Source organism: Mesoplodon mirus, assembly GCF_964341445.2.
Source record: "Mesoplodon mirus genome assembly, chromosome: 7".
Taxonomy (NCBI): domain Eukaryota; kingdom Metazoa; phylum Chordata; class Mammalia; order Artiodactyla; family Ziphiidae; genus Mesoplodon; species Mesoplodon mirus.
This window is the reverse complement of record NC_138983.1, coordinates 55,540,463-55,558,929: the sequence shown is the minus strand read 5'-3', so window position 1 is coordinate 55,558,929 and position 18,467 is coordinate 55,540,463. Positions and strand designations below refer to the sequence as shown.

The 18,467-nt window shown below is 47.3% G+C and overlaps 2 protein-coding genes across 11 annotated transcripts in view; one reads left to right on the top strand and one right to left on the bottom strand.

Moving 5' to 3' along the window:
- RNF169 (ring finger protein 169) overlaps nucleotides 1-6,155 on the top strand; it is an 82,643-nt gene extending 76,488 nt beyond the window's left edge. Inside the window, exon 6 of the mRNA XM_082626953.1 lies at nucleotides 369-6,155. Within this exon, the coding sequence (XP_082483079.1) occupies nucleotides 369-1,553 (1,185 nt within the window). The 3' untranslated portion in view covers nucleotides 1,554-6,155. The remainder of the gene's footprint in view (nucleotides 1-368) is intronic.
- XRRA1 (X-ray radiation resistance associated 1) overlaps nucleotides 1,916-18,467 on the bottom strand; it is a 105,268-nt gene continuing 88,716 nt past the window's right edge. For 8 of the 10 annotated variants that reach the window (XM_082626948.1, XM_082626951.1, XM_082626943.1 and 5 more), the window contains 7 exons: nucleotides 18,199-18,292; nucleotides 17,307-17,422; nucleotides 14,164-14,508; nucleotides 11,446-11,644; nucleotides 10,559-10,674; nucleotides 10,242-10,347; nucleotides 1,916-9,846 (listed from right to left, as the gene is read on the bottom strand). In XM_082626948.1, coding sequence (XP_082483074.1) covers nucleotides 9,572-9,846; nucleotides 10,242-10,347; nucleotides 10,559-10,674; nucleotides 11,446-11,644; nucleotides 14,164-14,508; nucleotides 17,307-17,422; nucleotides 18,199-18,292 — 1,251 coding nt within the window. In that variant the 3' untranslated portion in view covers nucleotides 1,916-9,571. Of the gene's footprint in view, nucleotides 10,348-10,558; nucleotides 10,675-11,445; nucleotides 11,645-14,163; nucleotides 14,509-17,306; nucleotides 17,423-18,198; nucleotides 18,293-18,467 lie in introns of all 10 variants that reach the window. The other 2 variants (XM_082626947.1, XM_082626946.1) reach the window with 2 other exon arrangements.

Below are 18,467 nucleotides of genomic sequence, written 5' to 3'. Positions count from 1 at the left end.
GGCAGAATGGGTCCTAGGCATACTAATTATGTTGGAGAATTTTATAAAATACATGTGAAGGAAGAGAGTTTGAATTAGTAGCCAGAGGAGTGGAATGAGGGCCACTAGAAGAACCTTCTTAAAAGTTCTGGATGAGTATTTTTTCCCCAGAATTTTCAATTTCATTAATTGTTTCAAGTATGTAGGAATTTCTGCAAATGGTGGGTGCATTCTAGGTTAGGGATTGTCCACATTTTTTAGGTTCATATGACCCTTTATCCCTTTTCTTACCCTTTTCCTCTCTATCCCTCTACCATCAAGAAGGAATTACGAAGAAAAAAAATATGTATATGTATGTATGTATCTGTAATCTTTTAAATCTCTTTCAGGTCACAACCATGACCCCAGCCTCCAACCCTATCATTGGTGTCCTCTTGTCCACCCAAAACAACCGCTGCCTCTCGGCCCCTGACTTAACCATTGAAAAGCGTCTGCCCTTCAGCTCCCTCTCATCCTTGGCTTCCTTGCATAAGCCAGAGCGCTCCATCAGCCCTGAGAGCAACGACAGCATCTCCGAAGAACTAAACCATTTCAAGCCCATTGTCTGCTCACCATGTACTCCTCCCAAGAGACTCCCTGATGGCCGTGTACTGAGTCCCCTCATCATCAAATCAACACCCCGCAACCTAAACAGAAGCCTGCAGAAGCAGACTACTTATGAGGCCAGTCCACGGATCCTCAAAAAGTGGGAACAGATCTTTCAGGAGCGACAGATCAAAAAGACCCTTTCGAAAGCCACCCTCACCTCCCTGGCTCCAGAAACAGGGGAAGACTTACTCGTCACTGAAGTTACCCATTCTAGCAAGGAGAAGCCACTTCTGGCTTTAAATACAAGACTGTCCAGTGGGCAAGTACTCTCTGAGTATACAGGACCTACCCCCACTGACCTTGATTATTTCCCCTCTGTTAGCCAGACAAAAGCAGAGCAGGGCAGTGACAGTAAAAGGAGCACTGAGATCCCATTAGAAACCTGCTGTTCTTCAGAACTCAAAGTGGGAGCCAGTGGGACTTCTTCGGAGAGAGAGCAGTTTGAAGGGTCAGGGTCATCCCCAGATGCCAAGTTAGATAAAACCTGTATAACAACAACTATGAAAATCTCAGCAGTTAATTCAGTGCTACCTAAAAACAGTGTTTTGGGCGGGGTCCTCAAAACAAAGAAACAGCTGAAGACAGTGAATCATTTTGATCTGCCTAATGGTGTTCTGGCAGACAGCCTAGGTGAGGAGCCGCTTCCTTCCTTGCGTCGGGGCAGGAAAAGACGCTGTAAGACCAAGCACTTGGAACAAAATGGCTCCCTTAAGAAACTGCGACAAAGCGGTGGTGAGGTGGGTCTGGCCCCAGCAGACCCAGTACTGCGAGAGATGGAGCAGAAATTGCAGCAAGAGGAAGAGGACCGGCAGCTCGCTCTGCAGTTGCAGCGCATATTTGACAATGAGAGGCGGACTGTGAGTCGGCGAAAAGGAAGCGTGGATCAGTACCTCTTGCGGTCCAGTAGCATGGCTGGGGCCAAGTAGCACCTGACGAGCAGTGTTACCTATTTTTTAGAGGTCTTTGGGCTTGATCATTTACCCTGAAGAAATGAGTGTTCTCACTTTGGGTTTCTTTTAATGGCAAAACACTGTCTAGCATGATTCTGAGAGGTCTCGGGCCTTTGTAGTGTATATATCCAAGGAAGCTGCATCTCTGCCTCCCTGTGACCCAGGCCAGAAGCGCTCCTCACCCACTAAGTAACCCACCCCTTAGGGCGTCTGGGCCAAATCTGGCAGCCTCTACTTGGGGTGAGATTCAGGAGCACAATGGCAGGGTTAGAAATGGTAGAGGAAGAGGGGACACACCTTTTCAAACTGACAGACCTCCTGACTTCCTTCAGCAGGTGTTGTTTTAAATCAGCCATGCAGATAAAAATTAGTTCCATCTTTTTTCAAAGAAGTGGAACAGTGTAGTTCTTTGGCAGATCCAAAAAGATTATGTTCCCCCTTCTTAGCCTTGCTGCAAGTAAATATTCCTAATTAAATCAGTTTTTATGCTTCTACAAAAGTTAATTTACATTCCTTGTTTAAAAAATAACATTTGATTAATGCTATATAGTTGACAGACCACATTCATAGTCATTGTTTAATTTGGTCTTTTCAGGAGACCTAACATGTAAGTGGTATTAGTCCCATTTTTAGATGATGAAACTGCAGTGCAGATGTTCAGGTTCTCTCAACTACTAAGGGTGTAGCCCAGACTGACTGCTGGGTCTCCCAACGACAAATCCCATGGATTTCCCACACTTAAGAGGTTGCCATAATGGACAGCGATCCAAGGACGTACCAGGGGAGCCTAGAGAAAGCTAGCTGGGCTTTGAATGTTGATTGTGCAAAATCCACATGCAGATAATTGAGATTGACTGGAAGTGTAAACATATACTGTGCAATTATCCCCTCCCTACAGTGTACAGCCTTCTGTTTTCCTGGGGTTCCACTCTGTTAGATAAACTACGATTGGACTTCATTGTTACTCTCCATATGGCCAAGAGTTATCTGCAGTGTTGATCTAAAATCCAAAAAATTTGCCCAGAAGTCAGGCAAGAACAATACTGAAACTCCCTACTGTGGAAACAAGGAATCTAGCTGGATGCAGCTGGTAAATTCAGTCCCATGGACCTTTGGGGTTTATTTTCCTTAGCAGCTGACACCATGTGTCTTTTGCATCTCTGGTGGTGCTTGGTGCTTCTGCCCATCTGGGCTCATTGAGAGTAGGGATTAAGATACGATTTTAGGGAATCTCAGGTGGCCTGGCATTCCCTGTGCATGTATGAGCTGTTACTATAAAGTCATGTGACTGGCATTTTAACAAACCTTTCAGATCTTATTTATCCCAATGTATGTTGTTCCCCTCAGGTGGCCTCAGCAGGATGCTGCATAGTTTTTCCAATGATGTTGCCATTGGTGAAAACATCTCTGGAACTGTCCTCAAAGTCTAGAGACATCTAGACATCTAATGTTCGAACTGCAGAGGACGTTAATGGTCATCTATTCCAACTTCCTCCTCTTACTAAGGCAGAAGCTAAGATCCAGAACGACTCACTTATCAAGATCACAAAGGATTTACTATATCACCTACTTTTGCTTCTTCTCAGGAGATTTGCCTCCCTTCTTCTCGGCAAATCTTTAATCTTTGGGGTTATAGGAAAGAGAATTTTAGTTTGAAACTAGTCAGAAGCTATTTGAAGCTTCTGGAAGAGAAGGTAGGTTACCTAGAGGGTTTGGAGTCAGAAATGAGGTGCATCTGTAAAGCAGTCAGAGACATTTTCTTGAGCAGCTCATAAACAGTTCCCAAAGAGGAGTTCCAGAGATGTCTTAAGTATTTTGGTAATCACTGAGATATGTGGAACCTCCTCAGTGACTACTTTGGTGGGGAGTGTCACTTTCCTGAATGTATGTATTCTGTGTTCTGTGTGTTTGTGTGTGCACCCATGCAGATGTTTGTTTAGAAAATATACATCAGTACTTTATATTCATACCACTTCAGTTTTAGGTCCTACCAGCAACATACGCCCTCCAAAGGCTGCTGGAGGGCATATTGGTGCCCAAGATAGAAGAGCTGGCACTGGTTTGTGGAGACAGGGAGGGTGACTTACTAAATGCCCTCAGAGAAGACAGCAGTTACTGCCATTTCATGGAGTTCCTTTTCGATCTTAGTAAATGTTTTTGGAAGGCTAGTCTCATTGGTAGTAGCAAAGACACTTATTTTTCCACTTGTCACCTTTTTCTATACCTTCAATCATTTGAAAAACACTTCAGTTGGAACTGATTTTTGTTTTTGGAAAAAAGATAAATATTTTTAATAGAAAAGATATATATTTTAAGTATTTCCCCAAAATAATACTTTCATTTTAAGAAATTGCTTAGCAGTAGCAACAAGTTTTAGCATCAGGTGCAGAGTGAAAATTTCTTGTTAGGCAAATATTCCAAAAGCTGGATCCAGCTTACCGACCACCTACAGTGGAACCTCGAATGGTATTGACAGTTGTTTCCAAACTTCCAGCTGAGCAGCAGTCCTTCGAATATAGACAAAGCAGTTTAGGTTAAGGAGGGAGGAGGCTTAATCTTTAATCTGCTTGGCTTTGGAGAAGGGTAAAACCTTTGGAGAGGTTTTACCTCTCCAAAGGTAATACCTTTGGAGAAGGTATTATCTGTATTTTAAGATGCTTCCCATACTTAACAACTAAAACCTGAACACTTCTTTCTGGAAAATTTCCCTCTCCTGTTGCTTGATTGTGAAGTTGGTCACAAATGGAGTTGTTGACGTGAATTCTTTGGAGAAAGACGAAGGAAAACAATGATGGGGAGGGTTTGTGAGCTAGAATGAAAGATACACTATCTCAGAAAACAAACATTTCTCACAAATCACTGGAATCTGATTCACCATAGAAATTTCCCATGTTCTTCTAACTCTGTTCCTTGTGTATATGCTTTGTTTTTTCTTATTAAAGGGGAAGTTATGAGAGGTTGGAGAGTAGAGGTCATTCTGATGGGAAATCCAAGAAATGTAATGCCCTAAGAAGGGGGCTCTCAGCCCTTTTTTTTATCAAGTGGGAAAGATACTTTGGGAACATGTTCATGATCCGTTGATTGTATCTGCTGAAAGAAGTCATCTGGGCCTGTTGGGTTAATGTCAAATCTGGGGATTATGTATCTAGCCCCTGGCCCCTTTCATGTAATTGCCTCTTTTTAGAAGGCTTCTTCTTGGCTGAAGCTTCCCAGGAAAACCTTTTTTAAGTGGCTTCATTTATTTTTTTTAAATTTAATCTTTAAATTTTTGCCTGGAGGAAGCACTGGTGATGAATGCTTTCTGTGTTTTTTTGGTCATTTTCTCTTAAAGAAAAATGCCCTTAAGAGATTAAAGCTGCTTAATTAATTGCTGTGTTATTACAAACAGACAAACTAAGATGGAAAGCTGCCATTGTGCTTGACTGGTGAAGCTGATGACCGAAGGCTGTGCCATTTGTCCTTTTTATTCCATTTGACAGATATTTCCTGAGCTTCGAACTTGTGCCAACCCTGTGCAAAGTCATGGATATAAAGATGGAAAGGACAGTCCTGCTCTTGATGAGCTCAGTGTCTACTGGAATGTGTTTGAATGCACGTGTGGCTGGAGAGCTCGTTAATGGTTTCATGAAAGACCATAGTGATGATCTTGGATGGCCCATTCAAGGTACTGTCCAGCACCCTTGAACATTTTACATACCCCCATCAGTATTTGTGAATTTGATTGCAATATTGCTCTCCATTTCTTAAGTAATTTTACCAGTGGAGAATGATTTTTCTCCTCCAGTGATTATAGGACAATAGCATCTCTTTAGGAGCTGCTTTTAGCATAAAGCCCCAAGAAATGAGGACGGTTGTGGATCACTGACATGGTCAGAGGAGGCTCACTCTCAACTTAGTAACCTACTAACCTCTTCCCCAACCAGACCTCTCACCAGAGCTGGCAGCAACTTGGGATTCCTTTCCTTTTTCCTGCGTGGCTTTCCACTGAGATGGCAGGCAAGCAGGTGAGGAAGGGAAGAAAAATGAAGGCTGGATCATAATCATAAAATGTTATGTAGCTGGAATGGGCATGGAAATTATCCAAGTCAAACTATACCCCCTGATGCCCTTCTTTTTTTTAAGAAATGAGGAACTTGAGGTTCAGTGCCCTGTGTGTCATGTTTGTACTGTAGTTGTCTAGGGTCTGAATGAATAGTCCTCTAAGTTACACACACACAATCTCCTAATGAGGGGGACACCCGAATGATTGTTTTGTTTTTTCTTCCTGCTTTTTTCAGTTAGAATTAAAATGTACCCATATCCCCTTAATACACACCCAGGCAGGGAAAAAAACCTCATAGTGAGAGTAACGTGAATGTGAAATCTTGGGAAGTGATATATTTTGATTGGAATGGCCGTCATTTTAACTACCAAGGATTAGAACCCAACCAACCCTTTACTTTTCTTTGAAAATCAAGAACTCCTTAGGGACTTAATTTTTCTCAGCCAGCCTTTTCCTTATCAACCCAGATTGGTCTTTTGACTTGGCTTTTGGAAGTGAGTATAGCTGTTTATAAATTCTTGTGACTCAATGAGAAAGCAGGTCTGCTTTTTTTTGTTTTTGAGGGGTGGGGGTGGGATTCTAGGAAGAGGATGCTGAATAGACTTTCCTCTAAAGATGATCCAGAAATGCATCTTTACACGTTATCCACAGTGAATATATACAGAAGTCACCAGTTTAGAAATTGGTTAAATTGGATGAAGGAAAAGTGCCAAGACTGAATGTGCACATTGTTCTATGTATTATATTTTTTTTCCTAAGAAAAATATTTACACATTTTGCTTTGTGAGAAAATGCTTCCTTAATCCCTTGTCTCAGTAATTGTGGGAGGCAACCTCAAACTGGGGGCAGGCTCCCTTTTTACCTTTTCTGGTGTCTTAAGTCAAGAACTAGTTGGACAGGGCTTCCCTGGTGGCGCAGTGGTTGAGAGTCCGTCTGTCGATGCAGGGGACGCGGGTTCGTGCCCCGGTCCGGGAAGATCCCATGTGCCACGGAGCGGCTGGGCCCGTGAGCCATGGCCGCTGAGCCTGTGCGTCCGGAGCCTGTGCTCCGCAGCGGGAGAGGCCACAACAGTGAGAGGCCCACGTACCGCAAAAAAAAAAAAGAACTAGTTGGACAAAGCCAGGGTAAGGCCAGGCATGTTGTTCTTCCTTTCCTCTCATTTAATAAGGGGTAGAAACAGGGAATGTACTCAAAGATCAAGCCCTGAGAGCTCAGGAGCAGCTTTGGGGCCCGGCTCCAGACGGCGGCAGCAGATTCTCCCTTGTTGGCCCTGCCCCCTCTCCGAGCTGTGCCAACAGTAGGAGCAGGGCTTTCCCTCAGTGGGTTCAACCCTTAACCTCCAGCAGAACCTTCAAGTCCTAATGAGAATGGGTAACTATGTAAAAGAAAATGATTATCTTAAATGCCAACTAATGGATTTTTTTGTCTGTGTGTGACTGATGTACTATTTACTCTTAGTTCTTCGTATAAACAGCTGTCCTTAGGGCCTTATCCCCTCCAACCTAGAAATAGAAAATGGTTTGGATTTTGGTTTCATTCAACCTGCTGTCTGCATTAGATTGCAGAAGGGGCCCAGACCCTTGGCACTGCCATTGCTGGCTGCCTCCTCTCCAACTCATCACAAGGAGCTTTTTGACAAAGACAGAGGACTCAGAACAGGCGTGCCCTGTCAGGGATGCTTCTGCTAAGGGATCAAATGGGATGATGTGTTGTTTAAACAATACCAAAGTGCATTCTTCAGTGCAGGCTTGCCAGGTTGAGGAGAGGCCCAAGTTGAGAAAACAGTAAAGCAAACTCATGAATGTTCTGTTTCTAGTCAGTCTTATCTCTGGAGAGCAATCTCAGGCAAATATGAGCTGAGCTTAGACTATGTGTGTTTGAGTTTTGGTGCGATCTTTGCTCTGGGAGATGCCCTGTGTTGGAATGTCTTGCTTCGGTGTTCAGAATGATAGGAGAAGCAGTTTATTCAGATGGTATCCCATGTGGAATAACTGAGAAAGCTAGGAGCGTCTGGCCTAGATAGGTATAGCCTCTTCAGGATAGTCTCATATTGGTAAAGGGCCAGCCTCGCTGGGCAGAGAGAGCAGATATACTCTGGGCCCAAAAGCAGAGTTAGGACTACTGAGGGACTTAGGCAGATGCTTAGTCCAATGGCTAGGGCCATCCAATAGTTTTCCCAACAAAGGAAGGGACAGCCTTTGTGGGGAATGAGCGCCCTGTCACTAGATGTGCAAGCAGGAGCTGAATGATCCGCTGGGGAGATTGCAAGAGGCTTCCTGCCTTGAGGCTGGGATAGGATGTTCCCAGGAGCCTTTCAGGCCTGAGAGCTTATTGTTTGATAGTGTTTCTGGCTGAAGGGAGCATTCCAAATCTCTCGAACTTGAACCTAGTGAGGTTTACAGCGTGAATGTTGGGGTGGATTCTCCTTCCTAACATTAGCGGAAGGATGATTTTGGGCCTAGGAGACCCAGCGTGGTAAGTCAGCAACATGCCCCAGCACATGAGTGCTGCTGAGGGTAGCACTGTGTTTATTACCTGAATCTGTCCAGGTGCCTGTGTGAATGAGTGAGATGTAACTGACTTTGTAACTTGATATGTGTGTGGAACTGTATGTGATCATGTATGTGACTGTCTGAACTTGAATGTGTGTGTCTGGTATGACCACAGCTTGGTGTAAATATGTAACTGGCCATATGTATGTGGCTGTGGTTGGTTGAGTGTGATAATATGGGAACACTTGTGTCCTAATAGTCTCGCACTTGAAATACACCAGATACTGCACCACAGACCTGTGGCTACAAGACTGTATTTCTATAATCGCCTTAATTGCACCTTAGGTTGTGGGAGTTTGTGCCTTGCTGTGGGTCCTTAATCCTTATGCCACTGCTTCCTGGACCCTGGGAACTGCAGGCCTGCTCCCCAGGTCTGAATTGTAGGCACCTCCAGGAAAGCAGTCTTAGGAGAAATCATTGCCCAGGTGACTAGGTCACACCCAGCACCCTGGCAGAACTCATCCAAATGCACATCTCTGGAATTCAGCCCCAGTGGCCTTCTCCTGATCCTCCTCTATAGTAGGTGCTGACTACTATGCATTCGTAAGAATGGGGCAACCCCATAGGCTGCTTTGGCTAGAACTAGCTTACTTAACCTGAGTCCAGGTTGACCTTGCACAGTCCCAGGGTCTGTTTTAGAGCCACATCCCACTGTATTTGCATATGTCCTGGATTAGAAAACCTTGGGAAACTCCATGTAAGCCCTCCCCTCAACTTGTCCCAATTTTGTGGTCATGGCCATCTAATAAGGAAATTCCCAATCCTCTCTCTCTTCCCTCTCCCCACATTTGCCCTCAAGGTGGAAAAAGCTGCCCAACAGAGAAAGCCTAGATGCTCTTGGGGGCCTTGAGGCCCGAGTTTTGTACCCGCCCTGCTCCCGATGCGCACGTGTGCGCGTGCGCGCGCGCACACACACACACACTCACACACACTCACTAACTAGTGGCTGTGGGCACGTTAGTTAACTTCTCTGAGCTTTAGATTCTGTGCTGTTTCTTTGTTTCATCAACCTGTTTTCTGTCCTAGTGCTTATCCCAGCTCTGTGGGATAACACAGTGTTATCACTCTGTGTGACTCAGGCAGTTTTCCCACAGGACTCTAGGGATGCGCATCAGCTGGGGTTTCTTTCCCCAGTGCGACAACCTGGCCTAGGCTCCAAAAAGGCATGAGGCCTACCTTGCTCTATGCACCCACTCTTTATTGCTGTTGGGCCAGGTGCCGGTTCCTGCCCGGCCCAGGGCGGGGAGGTCCTGACGAGCTCCCCACTCACAGCGGCCGGCGAGTGAAGCTGAGCAGAGCTCGGAGGCCCACACCCATCCCAAGGAGCGGTCAAGGGCATGGAGCCCTTGTGGAGGGTGTGGGGCGCGGGATGGGTGGCGCACATGGCCCCGTGCGCAGCCCTAGCCTTTCGAGTCACTGGCCGTGGGCTCCTGGCAGAACTCATCCATGAACTCGAGGAAGCGGCCTAACTCGAGGAAGCGGCCGAACTTCTTAGGCTGGCCCTCGCTCAATGCCGGCGGGACGTGGGGTGGTGCCGTGGCCCCGAACACCGACCGCAGTGAGCAGCGCACCAGCCGCCGGTACTGCGCACGAAACTCCTTCAGCAGCCTTTTGGCCTCCAGGTACTGCTTCTGGTTCACCAGCCGCTGCTCTGTCCGCTGGCACAGGACAGCTCCTGCAGGGAGAAAAGCCGGGAGGGGCACCAAGGTCACCCTGGGTCCCACCTAGCCTAAAGCAGCGGGGACTGGGTCCAGGTCCCCCCAGAAAGTGGGAGGGGGTGGGAAGAGAATGTTAAGGGCCTGAAAATGGTCTCTCCAGTTTGGGCACTAGAAAGCCAGAGGCATCCCCTTCTGATTCTGTCTCAAGCTGTTGGTGACATGCTGTGTGACTTTAGGCAACTCTCTGCCTCACTCAGGCCTCAGTTTCTCCATCTGCACACAGGAAGGTCTGGGACAGATGCTCTCTAAGGGCCCTTCCTGCTCCAACACAAGCCCTTTGCCTATATCAGCAGGTGAGTAAACTTCTAGATCTTGGATCCTGGCAGCTGAGGACTGGGGGTCAGAGCCGTACCTAGTGGTGCCTCAGTAATGTTCCGGGGGTCCCGCATGCAAATGAGGATGTCATCCAGCAACTGGGCTTGAGTCTTCCGGGGGGGTGGAATAGGGATCCTCTGGGTCTGACGGGAGGTAAGAAAGCACAGTGTTATCTCAGTCTTCTACTCAGACTTTCATGGCCTCACCTCCTCATACAGTCACAATGACAGGCAGGGGAGAACTTGGGAGCACTAGGGAAAAGCATGGCTCTTTGAAGGTCCCAAGGTGACAGCCACCTCTGTACTTGTGGGGTCCTGAGGGGCAGTTCACATACACAGTGTGGTGGAAGTTTACCCGCTTCTCCTTGGGAACATAGTGTTTCTGAAGAGTGTCCAGCCTGGGCTTGCAGGAGCAGTACACGAGCGGATGTTTCAACATGTGCTGCAAGGCCTGTGTATTCTTCTGGATTCCTAGGGCAAAAAGACAAGGTCAAGGTCCATCCCACTCCTCCTGGATGCCTCCCCCAATTTCTTCATTCCCCATTTCATAGCAGCCCTGGGTAAAAAGATGAGGGGCTCCAAGAAGAAAACACTGTTCCCATATCCTGCCCTGATCTGTTGTGGTGGTGCCAGAAGTTCCATCATTTGTTCAGTGAATACTTGTTTCCTATGTGCACAGATCCTGATGGAAAAATAGCATAGGAGTGGTGAAAGGGAGTGACGCCAAGTAACCCATTAACCTCAGGGGGTTACACTGCAGAGAATGACACCCAACAGAGTACAGCTGAGCACCACTGCAGATACTGTTAATATGGCAGAGTCTTAAATAAGGGGCCGGAGAAGGCACTGCCTCCCTTCCCTTGTCTCAAACCACACAGGGAAGATTTTGGATGTTCGCTTTGGAGATTAACTGGGCTGGGGAGGACCTTGGGAATCTGACCAGTCTGGGTGTTTGTTCGTCACACCCTTCCTGGAAAGACTTTGCCAACCAAAGCAGTTGGGTCCAGACTGGCTGGAATCTCTGAACATCTGTGGTTCCCCTAAAGCCAATGAAGGTCCAGGCCAGGGGTCCTGACAAGTAGGGCTCCAAACCAGAACACCCTCAGGGGCCCTTTGACAGACATTCAGACAGAAGATGACAACCTGGCCCGGAAAAGAGGCTTGGCACCCACCTTGGCTTTGCCCTGACTTGCTCTGGGCCATGGAGAGAGCCCCTTGCCCAGAGCCATTCTCCTCACGTACCTTTCGGCTCATTGAAGGCTGGATCAGGCTTGGCTGTCAGCAGCTCCTCAGAGCCATGGTACTTCCTGGAGAAGGAGGCAGATGGGAGCTTCTTCTGAGTCCTCTTCACCTCTCTGGGTGCTGTGGGTGGTGGTCTTTGGTCTTTCTCCTTTATCTCTGTATCATCCCTCTGGAAGGTGGAGGAAGATAGCCCACTGACCTGTGCCCCAGAAGAAAAAGAAAATGCATTCCCTTAACACTTCTGAGCTCTGTGTGGGTCCCCATGCTGGGTCCTGTTATGGGCAAGAACCCAGACTGGGGTGAGAGGAAGCAGACATGAAAATAGAAATTACCATACGTTGTGATAAATGCTGTCACAGGAGAGAGCACAGGGTTCAGGGTGAGCCCACAGGAAGCCCTAACCAGCCTGGGGGGCCAGGAAGCTCACTGGAGGGTTGTTGCCTTAGCCTGAGCGAAGTCTGGAAGAACCAGAGAGCCATCCCCAGGTAGGTGGCAAGCGATGAGAAAGGAGGACTGTGGCAGGCAGGGAAGAGCATGGGCAAAGATGCAAAGTTAAGACACAGCAAAGTGCATTTGCGGGGAGTAAAATATTGGTGTGGTTGGAGGGTACCGTAAAGAGATAGATAGGCAGCTGGAGCAACAAGCAGGGCCCAGCTCAGTAAGGACCTTTAAATGCCAAGCTGAGGGTGTTTGTTTTTGTTTGTATTTTCTTTATCCTCAGTGTAATGGCAAGCCATGGAAGAGTTTGAAAAGGGGTGAGTGAACATTGTCTGAATTCACTTTTTTAGCCTTACTGTGATGGTGTTATAAGAAGCATCTTTATGAAACCAGTAGGAATGTAATTAAACCCTGAGTTAAAACTTATGGCTGACTAAAGAAGAAATAGAAAATCTGGGTAGACCTATATAACAAGTAAGGAGATCGAATTAGTAATTTAAAAACTTCCCACAAAGAAAAGCCAAGGATCAGATGTCTTCAGTAGTGAATTCTACCAAACATTTAAAGAATTAACACCAACCCTTCATAAACTCTTCCAAAAAAAAAAAAAACAGAGAAAGAGGGAACACTCATTCTCTGAAGTCAGTATTACCCTGAAACCCAAACTAGGGAAAAGACATCACAAGAAAGGAAAACTACAGACCAATATCCCTATGAATATAAACACAGAAATACCCACCAAATACTAGCAAACTGAACCGGCAACATATAAAAAGGATTATATGCCATGTCAAAGTGGGATTTATCCCAGGTAGGCAGGGTTGATTTAACATCTGGAAATCAATTAATGTAATATACCATATCAATAGGTAAAGGACAAAAACCGCATGATCGCAACAGACACAGAAAAAGCACTTGGCAAAATCTAACACCCCTTCATGACAGAAAATACTCAACAAACTTGGAATAGAAAGAAATTTCCTTGACCTGATAAAGGGCATTTATGAAAAACCCACAGTTAATCATAATTAATGATGAAAGACTGAACGTTTGCCTGCTAAGATCAGGAGGAAAAAGACAACATTGTATTGGAGGTTATAGCCTGGGCAATTGGGGGATTGTTTTTTTCAACCATGGTGACTCATAATTGACTGTACTGCTTAGGCCACTAGGAAGCTCGAACTGCATTTGGGCAATAGACCTCTATTATGAGAGTGGCAGTGCCCGATGTGCACATCTGAGTGACAGAATTGGCCTTGCACTTATTACTTCCTTTCCTGTGCATATCTTCCTTTTATCCAACTATCTCAATTATTTTTTAATACTTGTTTATACTCTGTTTTGTTCCAAGAAGGTTCTGATTTAGTTCATAAAGATACTTTTATATTGTACGAATTTGTATGTCACCCTAAGTCATGTGTGGAACAAGTAAGAGATGAATGGATAGAGAGTTAGATAATTTATGGGTGGATGCACACCTTGGAAAGATCTGGCAGATTGGAGGGGCAAGACTGGAGGCAGGAAGATCAGGGAGGATAATAATGTTACAATAATAAAGTTCAAGGGGGCCCTACCAACTCCTCCAGCCTAAACTTCCCTTTTCCTACATGTCACCTCTCTACTGTATTTACACTGAATCATTCATCATTCTGTACGTACCATTTTAATTTCCTTCCTCTGTACCCTGCTTCACGCTGTTCACTCTGCCCAGAATGTCCCTGCTGCCCAGCTCTTTACCTTGTTAACTCCTGCTCAGCCTGCAAAGCTCAGCTCATTTGAACTGCTTCTAGAAAGCCCTCCTGGTCTAGGACAAAGGCATCCCTCCTTCCTCTAGGCTCCCAGCCCCTGAGTTTTCCTCAGTCTCAGCACTGACTGCATGCATGGTTCCTGTCCATCTCCCTTATTACACTGAGGACATCTTGAGGGCAGGACGCATGTCTCATCCATCTGTGCTCCCAGGATTCAGACGCAGCATCAGAGGTGAGGTGACCTTATGCAGAGAGGCAGAGGCAGAGGCAGCAGCAAACCCTTCCAAGAAACTGGTCTGACCGACGTCTGTGCCACAGGACCACAACCTGTCCCCATGGGTGTCCCTACCAGTAGCCTTGGATCAGTGGAACTCCCAGAAGGGGCTTGCAGGCTCTGCCAAGGGTGCTTTCTGGTTTCCAGAACTGCCTTGTGCTCAGTTCCAGCTGCCTACAGCAGTCCAGCCGTCTAAGGGTTGGACAGGAACACGTGGGAGCTGGGAACAAGTGGGCAGGGGCAGGTGGGTCCAGGCACCTGGGTCAAGAAGATGGACTCTGTGCTCTGGGTGTCCTCATCTGACGGGTGGCCTGGGCTGAGGCGGCCAGCAGCGTCGCTCTGGCGGGGTGTCTCCTCACCACGCACAGTGGAGTCAGAGCAGATGGGAGGCAGGGGCACAAAGGCCTGCTGGGAGAGGGGAAGGCTCTCCAGGCCCTCGATGGGCATCTCTCGCTCCACAGCAATGGTCTTGGTGGCGGGCAGCTCTTTAGTCAACTCTGCCTCTGTTTCCAGCATCTCCTTTGAGGAAGACTTGATTGTGGTCATGGGTGGGTGATGGAGAATCAGAGGCTGCTTTGGCACCTTTGGGACTTGGGTTTTCACCTGTCATGGAAGAAGGGCTGAATTGGTTTGCTTCCTAATCAGAATCTCTCCTCCTGGATATCACCAGCCTAAGGCTAACTGGTATAGTGGTCAAAAGCACTGGGTGAGGTCTCACGGGGAGGGAGGGGGCAAAATCACACTTACTGGGCATCTACGATGTACCCCATACATGACATGTAGTTTTATTTACACCTCAAATTACCCAGTGAATAAGTGTCCTCATTTTCTAAATAAGGAAACTGGGGCTCAGAGAGGTAAAATGACTTGTCCAAGGTCACAGAGTTGTTCAGTGGCAGAGGCTCCAGGCCTCATTCTGGATGCCTGACCATATCACTCTGGCCTGCAGCAGCCTCATTCCTCTGATCAAGGTGTCCCACAGTGCTCTTGACTCCCCTCGGGGACTCCTAAGAGGGCCTGGGGGAGGTGGTCCCACGTTCTCTGGAAGGCAGCAGCACCAGGCCCCTTTCAGGGTGCTAGTCCCTGCACCTTATATAAAGACCCCTATAGAAGGCAAATCTCAGGGTTTAGACCCAAGGCAATAACTTCTTTCCCACTGAACTGCTCAGCTTCCTTAGTTAGCAAAAGCCTGTCATTCTACCCGCCTCCTCCTCCTCTGCCTCATCTGCCAGGAGAGAGCCATGGGCCCAGTTTCCCTCATCTGGGCTTAGTTCTGCTTCCCCTCCCTAGTTATACAGTGAATTGTTTTTATTCTTTGTCAAAGGTATTTGGTCCACTTGTATCTGTACTTTGACAGGCCATGCAGTGCAGTGGAAAGATCTCAAGCACAGTCTATCATTTGAGCTTACAAAATGGGAGAATAGTCCCTGCCTGCCTATCTTGCAGAGTTCTCCCAAATGAGATGGCGTGCACAAATGTACCTAACAAACTAGGGAGTGTGACAGATGACTTTTATATAATAGGATTTACAAAATAGGATTTTATAAAATAGGATTCTTTTTAAGAAAATATTTCCTTTTTGGAATATGTAAAATCTCAGTGTTTAGACTTGAAGCCTGAGGGACCCAGAGTCTTTTTTCAGAACTCATGCCTCAGTGTCCGAAACACCAAGTGCCGTCATTTGCTGGCTGGTGGAGAAGGGGCCACATTAATTCCTCCCTCTCACAGGTCTGTGCTGGAGGAGTGCTGGGGATGCTCTTTCTCTATCCCACCACCACTTTCCTGAGGGAAGACTGGATAATCTGATTGGTCAGAGGTTGAGAGCCACTGGACCCTGTGTCCCAGATGGGCTGGACTGCTGAGCATCAAGGGCAGGCCGTTTTATCTTCCATTTGTGTTCTCACACATAGAGGCCTCATACAGTTTTTTGGTTACACATTGGGTGGGTCCAGGCCTGCTCTGGCAGGTTCTCCATTTTCCCCCCCGTCTTGTCCATGCCTAGTATGAGGGAGGGCCAGCAACCTTGGTCTATGTAACTGAGTGAGTAAAAGGCTGTACATCCAGCCCATCTCTGGGAGCACACAGGGAACTTGTAGGCATCTCCAACCTGCCTGCAGGCCACACAGCACTCTCCAGTCTAGCCTGCATTGGAGGTTAGATGGTGTTTGCCTAGATTCACAAAGCATTGATGTGCTTCTCATTTGGCCACTGATACTTGGTGTTTATCCGCTACTAGTTGGAACTGTAGCGGTGCCCCTGGGCCCCAACACTACCTTTTAACAAATCAGTTATTTCACCTCTCTGAGCCTGTTTCCTTGTCCGTGGTGAGGGTTACAGGGTAGCATGTGTGCAAGTTCTCAGTATGGGTGTTCTGTACGTGGGAGAGAGGATTACGTACTTAGCATCCGGCTCACTGATTGTGCCCTTCCCCAGCTGGCTGATGGGAAGGGAAGTAGCAGGATCCTTAGAGGAGGCAACAGACAAGGGGAAAGATGATGGAAACCCTCTGAATTTCTATTTCTGGTTTTACATGCTGCTCTGGTCCTCTGAGGGCTCAAGACAAGAGCTTGGCTGTACAGAAACAGACTGGGTTGGGCGGGTTGGGCAGGGAATAACTGTAATTAACTTTCGGGACCAGCAATGCCCAGTCCAGCTTTTGGCTATAGGAAGACTATAAAGTTCAGGAGGGAGCAGCATTTCACAGAAATATCTGAAATCCTTAGGATGAAAGAGGGATTTGACTTACTTTACGGCATCCCGCAAGGCAAATCTAAGACCACTAGCTGGGGAAGGTACTGGGGGAGCACACTGCTCTCAACGGGAGAAACGCTTCCTAAGATTCAGGCAGGAGATACGTATTCTAGGCCTGGTGCAGCCATTCACGATTACTACAGGTGACTATGACCTGCATTCGTAGGGATTTGGGGAGTTTATAAAGTGTTTTTATATCTGTTGCTTCATCCAGTCCTCTCAGCAGCTCTGAGAGGTTTTAGAGTTGAGAAGCTGAAGCTCAGAGAGTAGAAATCTTGCCCAAGTTCAGGCAGCTAGAAAAATGGTGGAGCCAGACTCACACCTGGGTCTTCTGACTGATTTCTCTCCACTTTTCCACAGCGTCTCCTCTGGACCTCAGTTTCTCTGTAAAATTAGGGGGTCAGACTCAATGCCCTCCCAGGCTCCTCCCTACTCTGACTTTTGGGTCTTTGACTGGCTGGCTTGTCTCTCCTGGGTATATCTGTATGTAAGAGAGCGAGGGAAGGAGAAGACAAAACTGCGGATACAAACCTAACGGAGGGATCCCAGGTATTGTGGGAGGGAGCAGCTCTGCTGCCAGGTTGGTCTGCAGGCACTGAAATAGGCTCCACTCCCCCTGGGCTTGGGGGGTCCTGCCTTTGAAGCCTTACCTTCCGAGAGTCCTTCCGAGGCATCAAAATGTGATGCTTAGCCTTTACCATCTTCCTTCGAATTAAGTGGATTCCCAGCCGCTCCTGGAGGAAGCTTTTTAGCAGTGGAGGGACCCCTGGAGCCATGGTGGGAAAATAAGATTACCATTAGCTAACATTTACTGGGGGCTTCTGTGTGCCAGGCACTGTTCATGTACATGTATAAACTTACTTAATTCTCACACCAGCTCTAGGAGGTAGGTACCTATATTATGCCCATTTGACAGGTGAGGAAACTGAGGCACAGAGAGGTTAAGGAATTTGCCCAAGGCAATGAAGACAGTGTAGAGTAGAGATTAGAATAGAATAACCTATTGTCACTCCAGGGCCCAGGATTCTAAAATGCCTCCAGCTGCTGCATCTTGCACAGTGGATTCCAGTACTGACAGAGCATCTACTGCATTCAGTGTGCTCTGGGTGGGGAGGGCTCAGCAGTTCGGCCTCCCACTCCTCCCCAACTGGGAAGTGGGGAGTGAGGTCACAACAGACCTGTTCCACAAAGCAAAGTGTCGTTATAGAGCCCATGCAGGATCTAGATAATTCTGTACTCCATTCCCAGCACTGCCTCTCTGTTGCTGTGTGACCTTGGGTAGACTGTGACCCTCTCTGATCCTCAGTTTCATCTACTGTGCACGGAGACAAAAATGCCCGCTTCACAGGTTTGCTGTCAGGATGAGTTAGTGCAGAGCATGTGCTCAGAGGTCTCTGTTGTTTTCTACAGCCCCCAATGCACTGTGAACCTTGTCCACCCACGACGCAGAGCAGAGCAGGGCTCGGCACTGAGGTAGGGATGAGGATGCCCACATTGCTTCTTGGAGACTGGGTTCAGGGGGCAGGTTTGTGGGTACCGTACCTCGTGTATGGGCCACTAGAGGGTTGTTATGAAAGATGAGCTCGCAGAGAGATGGGAAGAGAGCTACCGGCAGAATGGCATCTTCCTTTGCAATCTGTAAGGAATACGGGAGAGCATCAGATCGACACCGCCCTCACCTCTGCCCAAGTGCTTCAAGGCCCCACATGCTTGCTAGGTCTGGGGCGAGGGTGGGGCTGGAGGAGTGAGGCTGCTAGGGACAGGACTTACTGCTGGGCAGTACTGCTGGGCAGTGTCTTATCCTGCAGCTT